Raw genomic sequence first — 13,136 nt, 5'->3', positions numbered from 1 at the left:
GAATCCTGTAGGAGCGCGCCCCTCCCCCCCACCAGGAGAGCGCCCGCGTAAAGGAAAGGCGAGGGGCTGATCGCCGAGCGCTAACGTCTGCCTCGCCCCCTCGGCCGAACTGCGGAAGGCCAGAACGGGCGCCCGAATTCTGGGGAGTCGGCCTGAGAAGCGCGGCCCCGGCGGTGCTCGGAACCGGGGCCTCACCCACGCCGGGTGGCAGGACAGAAAAAGCTAGCCTCCAGCCCGCCCATCCCGAGAGCGCGGATACGGGGAAGGGGCGTTCCCTGGGAGGCTTTGGCGCGCGCCGTTGGCCAGTAGTCACTCGGCGTGCTCCTTGGAGCCAATACAAGGCTACCGTCGGCCGAGGGGGCGTGTCCAGACGATTTGTCCCGCCCCAGGCGGCGGGAAGCCGGGCGGGATCAAAGGAAGGAGTGAGTTCAAGGATGGCCAATAAGCTCTCGAGGATCGTCGCAGCGCCTATTGGGAGGGCGCGGCTTCCCGTCTCAGCCAATCAGCGCTCGGCGGCGGCCCCCTCCGACCATCGGCTCTCTCGAAACGATGGCGTCTGCAGATGCTGACGGAGGGGTGGCTGCTGCTGCTGTAGCGGCGGGCGAGTAAGCGGGCTGGGGCTGGGGGAGCCCGGGGCCGGGGCCCGTGGCGGGGGCGGGGAGGGGCAGCGGGGGAGGCGGGGAGAGGTGGGGAGAGGTGCGGGCTCTCTTCCCTCCCTCCAAGGTCTTTTTCTTCGCTCTCCCTGCGCCCTAGGGCTCTGGCTTCAGCCGCGAGGGCCTTAGCGGCCCCCAGGGTGCAGGACGATGTTTCCCCCGCTCTGCTGGTAGAGTTCCTGAAGGTGAGCCCCCGGGGGCCCTGCCCGCTCGCCCCGGGGGGGGGGGGCCCTGCCCGCTCGCGGGGGTGGAGAGGGGGGGCCCTGCCCGCTCCCCCATACCCGGGCAGAGCCCCCCCAAGCCCATAGACAGCCAGAGCTCAGACGGAACGTTCCCTCCCCTTCTACCCTCCTTTCCTGACGGGTAAGAGAAGGTGTTTTGAAATGTGTTCCAGGACTCTCGGAAGAAGGAGAAGTTGCTGTGGGGCCAGCTCCAGGTGCTTGGCGCCCTCCAGGGCTTCCTGGAGCACGTGGACATGACTGTGAACATGGAAGAGGAAATCCGTGAGAGCCTGCAAACCCCTTGGAGGGAGGAGCAGGGGAGGCTGGCTGCAGGGAGAGTTGAATTCTGTTTCCCTCTTCCTGGATCCAGGGGCAGAAGCCAGCGCGGCCCAACAGCTCTGGAAGAACCTGAAAGCTGAGCACCAGAATCAGGTGGAAGCCATTGAGGCTGCCTTGCCGAAGGCCCTAGAACAACTGGAGGCCAGCAAGAGGAAGCAGGCTTTATTAGGGACTGCTCTGAGGCAGGCCCAGGCCAAAAGGCAGGCTTTGGAGGAGCGGAGGAACATGGCCCAGGCTCAGCAGAGGCGAGGGCAGGTAAGGATGGCGGGGAAGGGTTCTCCCAGGACAGCAGCGGGATGGCAGCAGTCTCGCTTCTGTCATCGTAGGAAAAGCGAAGGCTGCAGTTGGTGGCTGGGGCCCAGGCCCAGAGTGAGCATCTGGAGAATGCCAACAAACGCTGGGCTCAGGCGCTAACACTTCAGCATGAAGAGCGAGAGAATGCCCAGAGGTGGGGATCTACCACTTGGGGCCCAACGGGAGAGGCTTAGAAGAGGAAGGTGCCGAGGGGCTGGAGAAGGGCAGGGGTTGAGTGTTGGCGTCTATTCCCACAGACTTGGCACCTTTCTGGGACTTCTGGAGATGCTGCATGGTGCTGAGGGGGATGGAGGAAAAGGTAACCTCTTTGGAACTTCATAAGCCCCTTGCAGTAACCCCTCCCCACCTCCCCAAAGGCATGTCCAATAAAGCTGCCACCCCTTTTTTTCTTTCCCGAGATGAATGAGAGGGTGCAGACCTCCCTCTGCAGAGACCCCCAACGCTCTCAGCCCAGACCACTGGAAAGAGACCATTCAGAACAAAGAGTTCAGCCAGTAATCACCAAGGAATCCCAGTCCCTCCCTGAAGGCCTCCCCACTCCCTCCCCCCCCCCCCCCCCAGCTTTAAGCCTTCCCATCCCACATGAGCCCACACCCAGCAGCCCCATCCCCACATCCCCATAGCCAGAGCCTGGGCTACACTCAAAAGAACAGTTCAGCATCCAGCCTGTTGTTGCCTCAGAGACATCATTATTCAATGAACTCCCCACCTTCTGGGACCAGCCTTCTTCCTCCAGGCAGCCCTCCTCTAGCTACTTGGGAGTACTGCCCTCCTCACTGGGGGCTACCAAGGTAGAGGTTGCCTTGAAGCTACGTTTGCGCTTCTGAACATTCTGCTCAGGACGGAAGATGATGATGTACACCTTGGGCACATAAAGCATCCCCAGGGAGACCGAGGCACTGAGACTCATCGACACAGTCAGTGTTGTAGTCTGGATGTATATCTGATCCAAAGGAACAGGGTGTTGGCCTGGTCCAAATCAGCGAATCCACCCCCTTCCCTATCCTGTACCCAGGATGGCCCCCAGTGGCCAAAGGACAAGAGATGACTCTCCTGGGTGGGTTTAGCTAGAAGGCTGGATGGTAGTTTTGGGGTTGGAAAGGGTGGCCAGATTAAAGGCCCAGAGGCAGGAAAGGGTCTATTGTGGGCACGGTGGAAGACAAGGAGGATGAATGAATCAAATCCACAAGTTAACACAGGGTAAAATGAGTGATTGGCAACATGGATGAACAGACGTGATGAAATGAATTGGTGATCATGCCAGTGCAGTGGTGACTGAATTCGAGATTCCTCATAAGAATGTCGAGTGGGCAAATAGGCTAGACCCTCACCTTCTCAGCAGACTGGGCTGTGCCAAAGAAGATGGGTACAAAAGCAAGCCACACGATACAGGTAGTGTACATGGTGAAGCCGATGGGCTTAGCCTCATTAAATGTCTCCGGGACCCCGCGAGCCTTGATGGCATAGACAGTACAGGTTACCATCAGCAGCAGGCTGTAGCCAAGGCAGCCAATCAGAGAGAGATCTGACATATCACATTTGAGGACACCCCGAGCTTGTTCTGGATCTGGCGTCCGCTGTTCTTCATAATCAATGACACTGTGTGGTGGCTGGAAACCCAACCAGGCTACTACACCTATGACCTGAAAAGACCTGAAAAATCAGTTTTACACGAAAGCCGGTTCAGAAAATCTGTCACATTTTCCACTTTAAAAGGAACTCAAGGCTAGTGATCTACTTTATAGGAAGAAATTCTTTATTTGCTCCTGCCTTAGTAATTTTTTAAGTGAGACCTTTCTTGGGAACTGAGTTTACCAAAATGACTTCGTGTTGCTGCAAAAGCCCCCCCCCCCCCTTCCCCAGTCTTCTCCTAACCCTTGTTACAATAGTGCACAGAAAACAAACCTGTACAGAAGTGAGGCTGAAGGTGATGACGAGCTGTGAGGTGGGGCTGATGAAGGGGGGGGGGGGTGACAGACCTCTTGCCACGCTCAAAGATGCGGTAGATGCGGTTGGTCTTGGTGAGCAGGGCAGAGTAGCTCAAGGCAGTGCCTAGCCCAAGAAGGAGGCGTCGGGCAGCACAGATGGTACGCCCTGGCTCAGCCACCATAAGGAAGGTGATGGTGTAGATAAGGAAAATCCCCGTGAGGAGGATGTAGCTGAGTTCTCGCCCTGAGGCCCGGACAATGGGGGTGTTGTGGTGCCTTATAAAGGTGACCAATACAGAGGCAGTGGCTATGATGCCTGCCACAGCCAGCAGGAGGGGCAAGATAGCCCAGGGAGAGGCCCAGTCAAGGCGGATGACAGGTGTGGGCCTACAGCCAGTGTGATTCAGCGTGGGCCTGGCTCCTAGTGGGCAGGCCTCACAGGTAAACTCATCCACTTGGTAGCGGTACCCATCACAAAGTTCACAATGCCAACAGCAGGGGACGCCTTTCACCATCTTCTTTCGTTCCCCAGGCCCACATGGGAGGCTGCAGAGGGAAGTTGGTGGCAGCGAGGGGCTGCCCAACCACTCCAGTTCTTCTACCTGAGGGCAGAGGCTACAAGGAATCATCTCGAACACACTTTCTTCACCTTCGTAGGATCATCATTTTAGATAATCGAAGGAAGTGTTACAGATAGTGAAAATCAAGATGCCGTGTTTTTCTCATCCAAGGTCCTGCATCCACCCCGTCAAGTCTGTCCATGGAGCCCAGTTTGATCTCGAATCTCTGAGCTACATCGTTGCATTGTCTCAGTCCCTTCCTCTCTGACCTTCGCTGGGTCTCCCTTTCTTTTCTTAGCTTCCAACCCCCCACCTCCATCCTACTCCTGCTGGTTCCACAAGGAAGAGGTCACCATCAGTTTTCTTAGTAAGTTCTCATAGTAAGGGCTCCAAAGGCACCAAACCTGCCATGTCAGGGTGTCCCCCTGGAGCTGACTTGAAATCTGACATTACTAGAGAGACCATCTTCTCTTTCCTCAGTCCTGCAACCCTGCCCACCCTACCCTACTCCCTCCAGCACGAATCTCACTCACGTCAAGCTTCAGGGATTCAGTCCACTGACCAACAGCACGGTACCCTCCACTGCCATTTGCCACTTGGTACTGGAAGATGTCATAGCGCCCAGGAGCATCCCCGTTCTCATTGAACATCACAGGGGTCCCTGCACTGCCTGGAAACAGAGGAGTTGCCCTCAAATCACATCTGCCTGCCCTGATGACATTTGTATAGCGTTTTGCAAACTGTAAAGAACCATATAAATGTGTGCCTGTAAGTCCCGCTGTTTTGATGAGGAATTTTATGTGTGTACATTATTTAAACAAAAGCCATGCATGCCAGACCTACCTGATGCCAGTATTCCCCTAACTCCAGCACAGACTCAGTTCAAGCAGAGCGTGAACTTCATAAAAGTCAGCTCTGCCAATGTAGAGGCCTACTGTGCTAAGGCTTCCTGAGGGGAAAGCCCAGCTCTGCTAGAAGGACCCCTTATCTTTCCGAACAGTGGGGGAAGGTGAGTATGAAATCTGTCGGACCTTCGAGAGCAGATATTCCAGCTCCCTTATTTTACAAAAGAGGAAAGTGAGGCCCAGGGGAGAAAAGGACTTGCTCAAGTTCCCAACCTAAGGGACTTTCAGGGGCAGGACTTGAACCCAAGTTCCTAACGACCAGCTCCATGCCCTTTTCGCAGAAGGTTCTAGGTTTGTGAAATTTCTAATAGCAAATGATCATTGTGTCTTGTGCTTACCGTTGAAGTGAACTGCTCGGATGTACTGTAGGAGTGTGCGCCCATCAGTGGGGCTCATGGCAGGACAAAGCCCAGTGTAGCCTGGACACAGAGCCTGATGCATGCTGTGGAGGGCATGGGCAATAGCGTAGACAGCGTCAATAACAAACTGCACCTTGCCCTCCTGCTTGTAGGCCGAGTCTCTGCCAATCCGCTCTTCACCTGTGCCCAGGGGAAGATCTAGATTAGGGCCCAGCCTCTGGGGCCCAGCCCCATGCCACAGTGCTTTCCCCTTACCTGTGCACTTGCGGGTGATAGCATCATCAGATTGGGCCCCAAAGCCTGTTGTCAGCTTGCAGTTAAAATTGTCCTCCCAGAATTCAGCAAACCAGATGTTCCGCCGGTTGTTCTCCAGGGAGCGGGTGGTGAAGTACTGGTCAAACCCTGGATGGCAGAAGGAAAGGTGACAACTGTTCATAGATCTAGCCCCATGTCCAAGGTGGAGGAGAGGGCATGGACCTGTGGGCACTGGCAGGTGTCAGGGTCAGGTTCGCTGCCCTCCCCACTTGTGGCAGGGTTGCAGGGCAGTGTCTCTCTGGCTAGGGAGGGAGATGGAAATAAATGTAGGGGTGCCACACCTCACAGCTGGGGATGAGTAAAATTAGGGAAGGTGCCAAATCCCACCGTCTTTCTTCCTTCACAAGCTCATTTGGGCGTCCCCTTTAGATGTGGCTCGATAGTTATTGAACTTAATTTTCAAGGCTTATGACTGAAGAAGCTGCTAAGCGAAGGCACTTTCTGCCTTTTCCCACCTCGCCTTCAAAGAGCAGTTTTCCCAGTGCCACCCCTATGTTTACATGCAACACTCCCTCTTTCTGGGAATTCTTTTCACATTTGAGTTCCTCACCATCAATGGAAGCCCGCTTGGGAAGGATGGTGATGGCCCCCACTGCCACATCCTCAACATTCAGAATAGGTGAGGTCTTGGCCCCCCAACTGTCTGAGCCAACCCACAGGAAGTGGCCTGTCAGGTTGGCTTGTTGTGCGGCTTCAAGGACCCGCCTAGGGAGGAAGGGGTCAGAAGGAAGTTGAGGCTTGAGAATCGATCAGCTGGATCACTGTGAACCCTCCCTCCCTCCACTGCATGCACTTCGCCCCAAGTAGACAGAACTGAATTGTAGCAGTAAGGTGTCTGGGAGTCCTTCTGTCAGCAGTTCTCTTCCACAGACACTCTTCTGCCTTTCTGGGTGTGGCCTCTCCATTTCTTTGAGTCAAGGCTCCCCCCTCCCCCCTCCCCCCTCCTTACTTGATGTCATCTTCCACCGCGAAGATGATGATGCCTCGGGCATTGGGCGTCTCCATGAGCCTCTTGATGACCTTAGCAAATTCTCCTGGCTTTGGTTCTCGGGGGATTTTGATGGACTGAGCTATGCAGACACCACCTGGGGCGCACCCCAAACAAGAGATTGTGGCCCATTTCATTTCACAACCAGCCCTCCTCTCCCTGGCCTGGCCCGTATGCTGCTGGAGTTCCTGCATCCATTGGTTTCCCAAGGAGAAGCAAACTCTAAGACCTTAGCTCAGTTGTAGCTTGAACTGGGGAGAGAACCCTCAATCTCATGAGTGAGGAGGGGTGAGAGGAGGTCTCCCAAACCTCAGGAAGTATCCTAGCAGAAAATTGGATCCAGCCACTTGCTCTCTGTGATCTGCTTTATAGGAGGGATGGGGAAAATCTTCCTAGGGACTAGAAAAACACGACCTGCATTGTTTTCTTCTCATAGTTCATTTTTCTTGGTGGTGAGATGGCAAAAGCCAGTTAAAGGATGTGGCTTGAAATCACTCCTGTGCTGGGTTCTAGCTGGGTGTCCTTCACCTCTTTGGGCTGCCTCTATCAAATGGGGGGCTGAGTGGGGAGAGCTTGGCCCAGCTGACCTCTCTGGTGGCTTCAGTTCTAACTTTCAGATGCTGGGAACCCCAGACGGATTCTCCCTCCCCCTTGCTCTGCTGTGCTCACCAGCTTCTCGGGAGATCTGCACAAAGGCCTCAACCCCGCTCTCCCCATAGTTGCCCTCAGAAGCCAGAGTGGACACATAGTTCCAGCCCAGAGCCCGTACAACATCCACCATGGCTTGAGCTTGGTAGGAATCTGGTGGGACCACCCGGGAGAAGAAGTCATAGCGGACATTGTCGCTGAGCTCCGGGGCTGTGGACGCGTAGCTTATCTGAGGGATCTGAGGGGAAGAGCTCCATCTCAGTCAATGGGTTGGGAGTGTTCCCCTGGTCCCCAAAACGCACACACAGACCAACCATCCCTCCGCTCCCACCCCTGATCACACACAGCAAAGAGTCGAAGCACGTTGGCCACCATGATGGAAACAGAGCTGGCCGAGGCACCCACGACAGCCACCACACGCTGCTCAGGTAGGGCCCCAATGGGCTGGCCACCCCCTGGGCAGCGGGCCCCAGAGGCAGGCCGCAGCAGAGCCTGCACAAAAGTGAGGGCCTGTTCCAAGGCATGTGTGTCCCGGGAGCACGTGTCCAGCAGTCTAGCGCCTAAGCGCACCCCAGGCAGCAGGGTAGGGTCTGCGTTGATTCGATCCAGGGCATAGAGCATGGCCTCCAGACGGTGCACACCCTGCTCCTTCTTCACTGGCCCACAGGCGGCTCCCGCCGCTCCCCTTGCGTGCACAGGGAACAGGCCACCAAGTGTCACATCCCCTGGGAGCCTAACTGCTTCCCCAACGGCTCGCTGCGCCCCCATGCAGGCCAGGGGTCCCAGTAGCAATAGCAGCAGTGTCAGCCCATGGAGGATACAGCAGCAGCAGGATCCTGAGGGAGGGGACAGCGAGATCCAGATTGCGAAGCTGGACCCTGAGCTGAGGCTAGCTCAGTATGGCTAACTTGCTGTTCTCCTGTGCTCCTCCCTCCCTCCTTCTTTCCTGAAGCCCTTTGCATGTGGGACCCACTGGGTGACCTTGGGAATAGTTTCTGCCTTCTTTGGGCCCTGCTTTACCCTATCTGTGAAACAGGCATGAGAACCTCGCCCCTGGGCAACCCCTCCCCAGCTTGTTCTTAACATTGCCTTCTGATCCCCATGATGGGGATGGGATCTGAACCACCAAATGGAAAAGCCCTGAACTTAGCCATGTGGCCTAGGTCCCTGATGTTTGCCTGGGGCACCTGGCCCCACTTCTTGATTCCATCCAGACCCCTTCCACATGACCCCAGGTCCCTTCCGGGGAGTTTCCTGTTACCCCCTAGTCACCCCAGATTACTCCAGTCTTTCCGTATATAAGGTCCATCTTGCCCTCCCTCGCCTTAAATTGCTCAGATTTCTTAAGAGTCTAGCCAACGACTCAGAGCCAGTCTGCACACTTGTCAATACAAGTGTCACAATAGAATGTATTCTTAAAATCTCACCCACCCAACAGTCTTGTAATAAACTTGGTCTTTGGCTGAAGGAAACCTTGGATCTAATTCATTCGAGGCAGGACCTGTGTCACTTGCCCTTGAATTTCAGCGTGCTAACACCCCCAGCCTGTGTTTTTGTCCTTTCTTTCTTTCCATGACACCCTTCAGCCATCCTTACCTGCCTGGAAATTCCTGCTGCCTCCTAAGGGAAGCCTTTTCCTGCTGATGCTTTGGCATCTGGCTTCCCTGAGTCCTGCTGGGTTCATTTCCCCCCTCCCTCAACGCTTACAAATCCAACCAGTTATGTCTTTCAAGGCTCCAGCTTTTCCTCCTTTTGGACACCTCTGCAGAACTATTCCAATCTCTGAAGCCTGACCCTCTTTGGATCCCTGTCCTTTGAGTTCTCCCACAAGAGACTGACTGAGCTGCCTATCAGAGGGACCAGGCATTTCCTGGCCAGCTGGATGGGGATGGAGTGGGGAGGGTTCTTCCCTGGCCCCAGGCCTGAGTGCCAGATGTTGAGGAATATAAAGCGATGGGTTTAGGGTTAAAACCAGCAAATCCCCTGAGACAGCCCCCAAACACACTGCTCATTTTGCAGACAGGAAAATTGGAGATTAGAGTAGAATTGACTCTAGCTCCTACCTTCCCCCCTCAACTCCCCCACCTCCCAAGGCTTTGGGCACTGGATCTCTGAGCCCTTTCCTATTTCCTCATCCATGGCCAAGTTCCAGTGGAGAAAGTCTCTCACAGATATCTGGGACTCTTAACTTTGCCCCTCCTTGGGCTCCTCAGTTTCTCCCTTTAACAAATGAGGGACAGCGAGCTAGGGGATCTCTGAGCCTTCTCTTAGCTTAAGGACTTTTTCTAAGGAAAAACCAGTCATTCAACTACAAAGGTTATTCTGACCCACCCTTCCCTGAAGGTCAGTTTCCTTAGCTGGGAAATAAGGAAGTTGGATTGGGCCTGTAGGTAACTGGATCTCTACCCCAAGCTCTAAAAATCAATCACTGACAAACATTTATGAAATGCCCACCATATGCCAGGAAATGTGCAAAACACAGACAACAGTGAAAATCCTCAAGAAGCTTTTCATTCTAATGGGACAATCCTTTTCCCTCTCTGAGCCTCAAGTTCCCTGGGTCTAGGGGCCTAGCGGAGCTAGACCTACCACTACTCTAGCATTTGCTACTAAATATCTTAAACAGGGAAGGGAAGGCCAAACTGTGAGAAAGGGAAGGTGGGTCCCTCAAAAGCTCTTGGGTCCATCACAAGACCCAAACCTGTGTCTAATCAGAGACCGGTCCCCCAGCCCCTTCAGAGTCCCATGTATCCCAGCTGGAGCTTTCAATGAGATGATTACGTTGGCTCTTTAAGGGATTATTTTGTTCTGGGGAGGCAAAACTGGGGCAGTATAGAGGTCTAGGATTAACTGGGGGGCCTATGATCTAGCCATTAGCCCAGATTAAAGGGGGGGAGGGGCCGAAGGCTCAGAGTCCAAGGGAGGTGGCTGACAACTGGATGACGGGAGTCTACCGGAGGAGTCTCTTCTTGTTTTGATTTCGTACTGATTCTTTTGATTTTATATTATCTAGATTTAACCCTCCACCTGTCATGTCCAAGGGAGCCGTCTCTTAAAACTTTTTTTTAAAGAAAAAAAGAGAAATTTGCAGAGGAAAGTTCAGCAAAATTAATAAATGCATAAAACCCCCAAACAAATTGCAATCTTAACGTTATTTGCAGAATTCTGTGCCTATTGACCTCCTCCCTCTGCTAAAGGGGAGTGTGAGTTGTCTCCCCGCCGTGCCCCTTTCTTTCATCTCTTTTTTTGGGACCAATCAACACACATTAACTTCGTAGTAAGACCAAGCTCATTTGCAGCATCCAATTTTTACTAACTTTGTGGTAGTTGTACTTGGGTTTTTTTTGGGGGAGGGTTAGGGGAGGCAATTGGGGTTGGGTGACTCGCACAGGGTCACACCGCCAGTTAAGTGTCAAGTGTCTCCGGCGGAAAGTCCGTTTGCTGTCGTCACGGCCACGTTCTTTTCCCCACTTCTATTCCTTTACTCGTAAGTCCGTGCCAAGCAGCACCGCGAGCCTCGGGGGCCCGGGCATCGAAGCCGGGCCGGGGCGGGGCGGGAGCCGGCGGGCTCAGGCCGAAGCGCGCGGAAGGCAGGGGCAAGGGGCAGCCCCGTGGCGCCGGGAGGAGGACCGGAGGAGAATCCCTTGGACAGAAAGGAGGGAGCTCCGAGAGGGTGGGCCGGCTGCGTGCGTGCGTACTCCGCACGTGCTGCGTGCGTACGTCCCCGCGCGCGAGCCTCCACAACCGGCCGGAAGTCATTGAGCAACCTGAGCGACCGCCTGGAGCTTGCGCCTGCGCGCTCGCGGCTCCCGTGGCCCCGTCCCCGCCCCCCCCCCCCCCCCCCCCCCCCCCGCCAACCTCGCCTGATAGGCCACCCCGGCCAGCGTGTCGGTGCCCCGCCCCAGGCTTCGGGGAGGGGGCGGAGCACGGATGGGCCAGGCCCAGCCGGCGGGGTTCCTCATTGGGCGTAGCGGCTGTCGGCGCTCGAGGTGTCCCGGATGGCGATGAGGGAGGCGAGGTTGGAGCCGGGCTCCGAGGGTTTCGGAGTGAGTTCTCCGCCGGAGTTCGAGTCGGAGTCGGAGTCAGAGTTAGTGTCGGCGTCGTCGGAGTCGTCGGAAGCGACAGGGGAACACGGGAAGCGGGTGGTGCCCGGCGTCGTATACCTGGGGCATATCCCGCCGTGCTTCCGGCCCCTGCACGTGCGGAACCTGCTCAGCGTTCACGGCGAGATCGGGCGCGTCTTCTTCCAGCCGGAGGGTGAGCCTCAGCACACACGTGGCGGGCTGGGAGGGTGGCTAGTGCGCAGGCGCGGCGGGTGGGGGCACAGGGAAAAGGGGAGCGAGAAGGCGGAGTCTGGGCTCCTAGCTCCTCCCTCCCGCCCCCCAAACCGGGACGAACGCCTTAAAGGAGCCGCCTTAAAGGAGCCGTGGGTGGGTGGGACCTTCCGCAGACCACACTTGAGAGCTAGTGGTGGGCCAGAGGTGGGGCTCCTCCCCTTCCCGCAGGCCTGTGCCTTGATCCTGACCCTTCTGCCTGTCTCTCTGTCCGTCCGTTCGTCCGTCCGTCCGTCTGTCTGTCTGTCTGTCTGTCCGTCCGTCCGTCCGTCCGTCCGTCTGTCTGTCTGTCTGTCCGTCCCTCCGGCCGTCCCTCCGGCCTTCCTCCCGCACCCAGATGGCTTGGGCCTAAGGAGCAGAACGCTGGCTGGATCGGGCAGCCGCCGCCGCCTGGGGCAGGGCTACCATGAGGGCTGGGTGGAGTTCCGGGACAAGCGAGTGGCCAAGCTGGTGGTGGGCAGCCTGCACAACACGCCCATGGGCTCCCAGCGCCGCAGCCCCTTCCGCTATGACCTCTGGAACCTGAAGGTGAGGCCGGGCAGATGGCGGGCAGGACAGAGAGGGCCGGGCTGGGCATCGTCGCTCACCTGCTGGTGGCCTTCCTTCCCAGTACTTGCACCGATTCAAATGGAGCCATTTGAGCGAGCGCCTGGCCTATGAGCGCCAGGTCCGGCAGCAGCGCGTTCGGGCAGAAATCTCTCAGGCCAAGCGGGAAACAGACTTTTACCTGCACAGCGTGGAGAAGGGCAAACATTTCCTGAAGACGGCAGAAGCCGTTTTGGCCGCTTGTGGGGAGGGATCGGCGGTCGGAGACAAGAGCTGGGGCTTCATCCAGCGCCCCACAGAGCTCGAGATCAGAAAGCGCAAAGAGCTCTCTGCCAGCCAGGGCACGGACCGAGCGCAAGCCCAGATCCACGAGTTTGCCAAGAAGGCGCAGCCAAGCGAGCCGTTGCTGACAAAAATTTTCCATCCTGGGGCCTAAGTTTCTGTGAAACTGACTTTAATGACCTCATCGCCGTCAGCAGAGGGCAAAAGGGCGCAACAAGGACCTCGTTCTGGATTAATTTTCTGCCTAATGGCACTTTCCTAGCAACTGATTTTTCTCGATAACTTCAGGATATGGCCTTAACTTTCAAGTAATAATAAAGTGTTTCAGTAGGGGCTGCCTTTTTTTCTTCTTAATATCCTATGTTTTAAAGAGCATATTGTCAAAAAATGTATCTGGGTGTGTGGGCCTCTGGGCAAGACTACCCAACCCTGGCTGCCCCATCCCTGATTGGAAGAGGTCATGTAAGATTACGTGGGGGAAGTAAGGAGAGCATTCCAGAACTAGGGGGGAAAGGGATGAGGTAGAACTGAATCTGCCTAGAGCCAAGCTGAATGGGGCCAGGGAAGAGGCAGGGCAGCGGCACCTTAGTCCAGATCATCCTGTGGGCTAGAGGGCTACAGGGCAGTGCACACTACATCAGAAACACAGGCAGGGAAGCCCTAGCCTGAAGAATTTGACCTCTGCCTTCACAGCAAGGAACCCCCACCCCCCACCCCAGAAATGCTGAGCAAGCTGTACTTTG

General features: G+C 55.9%; 3 protein-coding genes across 3 annotated transcripts; 2 read left to right on the top strand and 1 right to left on the bottom strand.

Moving 5' to 3' along the window:
- The first annotated feature begins 506 nt into the window (after positions 1-506).
- On the top strand, positions 507-2,192 carry LOC140515218 (outer kinetochore KNL1 complex subunit ZWINT-like). The gene is made up of 7 exons (XM_072625822.1): positions 507-605; positions 754-838; positions 1,048-1,156; positions 1,245-1,468; positions 1,540-1,661; positions 1,765-1,826; positions 1,927-2,192. Exons 1-7 carry the CDS (start codon positions 550-552, stop codon positions 1,932-1,934), a joined length of 666 nt encoding a protein of 221 aa, XP_072481923.1. The 5' UTR covers positions 507-549; the 3' UTR covers positions 1,935-2,192.
- A 72-nt stretch (positions 2,193-2,264) lies between these two features.
- LOC140515219 (metabotropic glutamate receptor 6-like) lies at positions 2,265-8,064 on the bottom strand. Its single transcript, XM_072625823.1, is given in 10 exon segments — positions 2,265-2,471; positions 2,860-3,171; positions 3,434-3,496; positions 3,498-4,058; positions 4,550-4,686; positions 5,260-5,682; positions 6,146-6,300; positions 6,545-6,680; positions 7,253-7,469; positions 7,577-8,064. Coding segments are annotated over 10 exon segments (2,619 nt in total). The 5' UTR covers positions 8,000-8,064; the 3' UTR covers positions 2,265-2,279.
- A 3,082-nt stretch (positions 8,065-11,146) lies between these two features.
- LOC140515213 (activator of basal transcription 1-like) lies at positions 11,147-12,726 on the top strand. Its single transcript, XM_072625819.1, is given in 4 exon segments — positions 11,147-11,198; positions 11,201-11,488; positions 11,903-12,093; positions 12,176-12,726. Coding segments are annotated over 4 exon segments (888 nt in total). The 5' UTR covers positions 11,147-11,161; the 3' UTR covers positions 12,548-12,726.
- The last annotated feature ends 410 nt before the right edge of the window (positions 12,727-13,136 follow it).

This window comes from Notamacropus eugenii, chromosome X (genome assembly GCF_028372415.1).
Source record: "Notamacropus eugenii isolate mMacEug1 chromosome X, mMacEug1.pri_v2, whole genome shotgun sequence".
NCBI classification, from domain to species: Eukaryota; Metazoa; Chordata; class Mammalia; order Diprotodontia; family Macropodidae; genus Notamacropus; species Notamacropus eugenii.
This window is presented reverse-complemented; position numbering and strand designations above follow the sequence as displayed.

What these genes read in the sequence shown, in the direction of transcription:
- LOC140515218 (XM_072625822.1), top strand. Translation starts at nt 550, where the DNA reads ATGGCGTCTGCAGATGCTGACGGAGGGGTGGCTGCTGCTGCTGTAGCG. An exon ending in CTCAGCAGAGGCGAGGGCAG is followed by an intron (nt 1,469 to 1,539) that starts GTAAGGATGGCG and finishes CTGTCATCGTAG; the next exon opens with GAAAAGCGAAGGCTGCAGTT. An exon ending in GAGCGAGAGAATGCCCAGAG is followed by an intron (nt 1,662 to 1,764) that starts GTGGGGATCTAC and finishes CTATTCCCACAG; the next exon opens with ACTTGGCACCTTTCTGGGAC.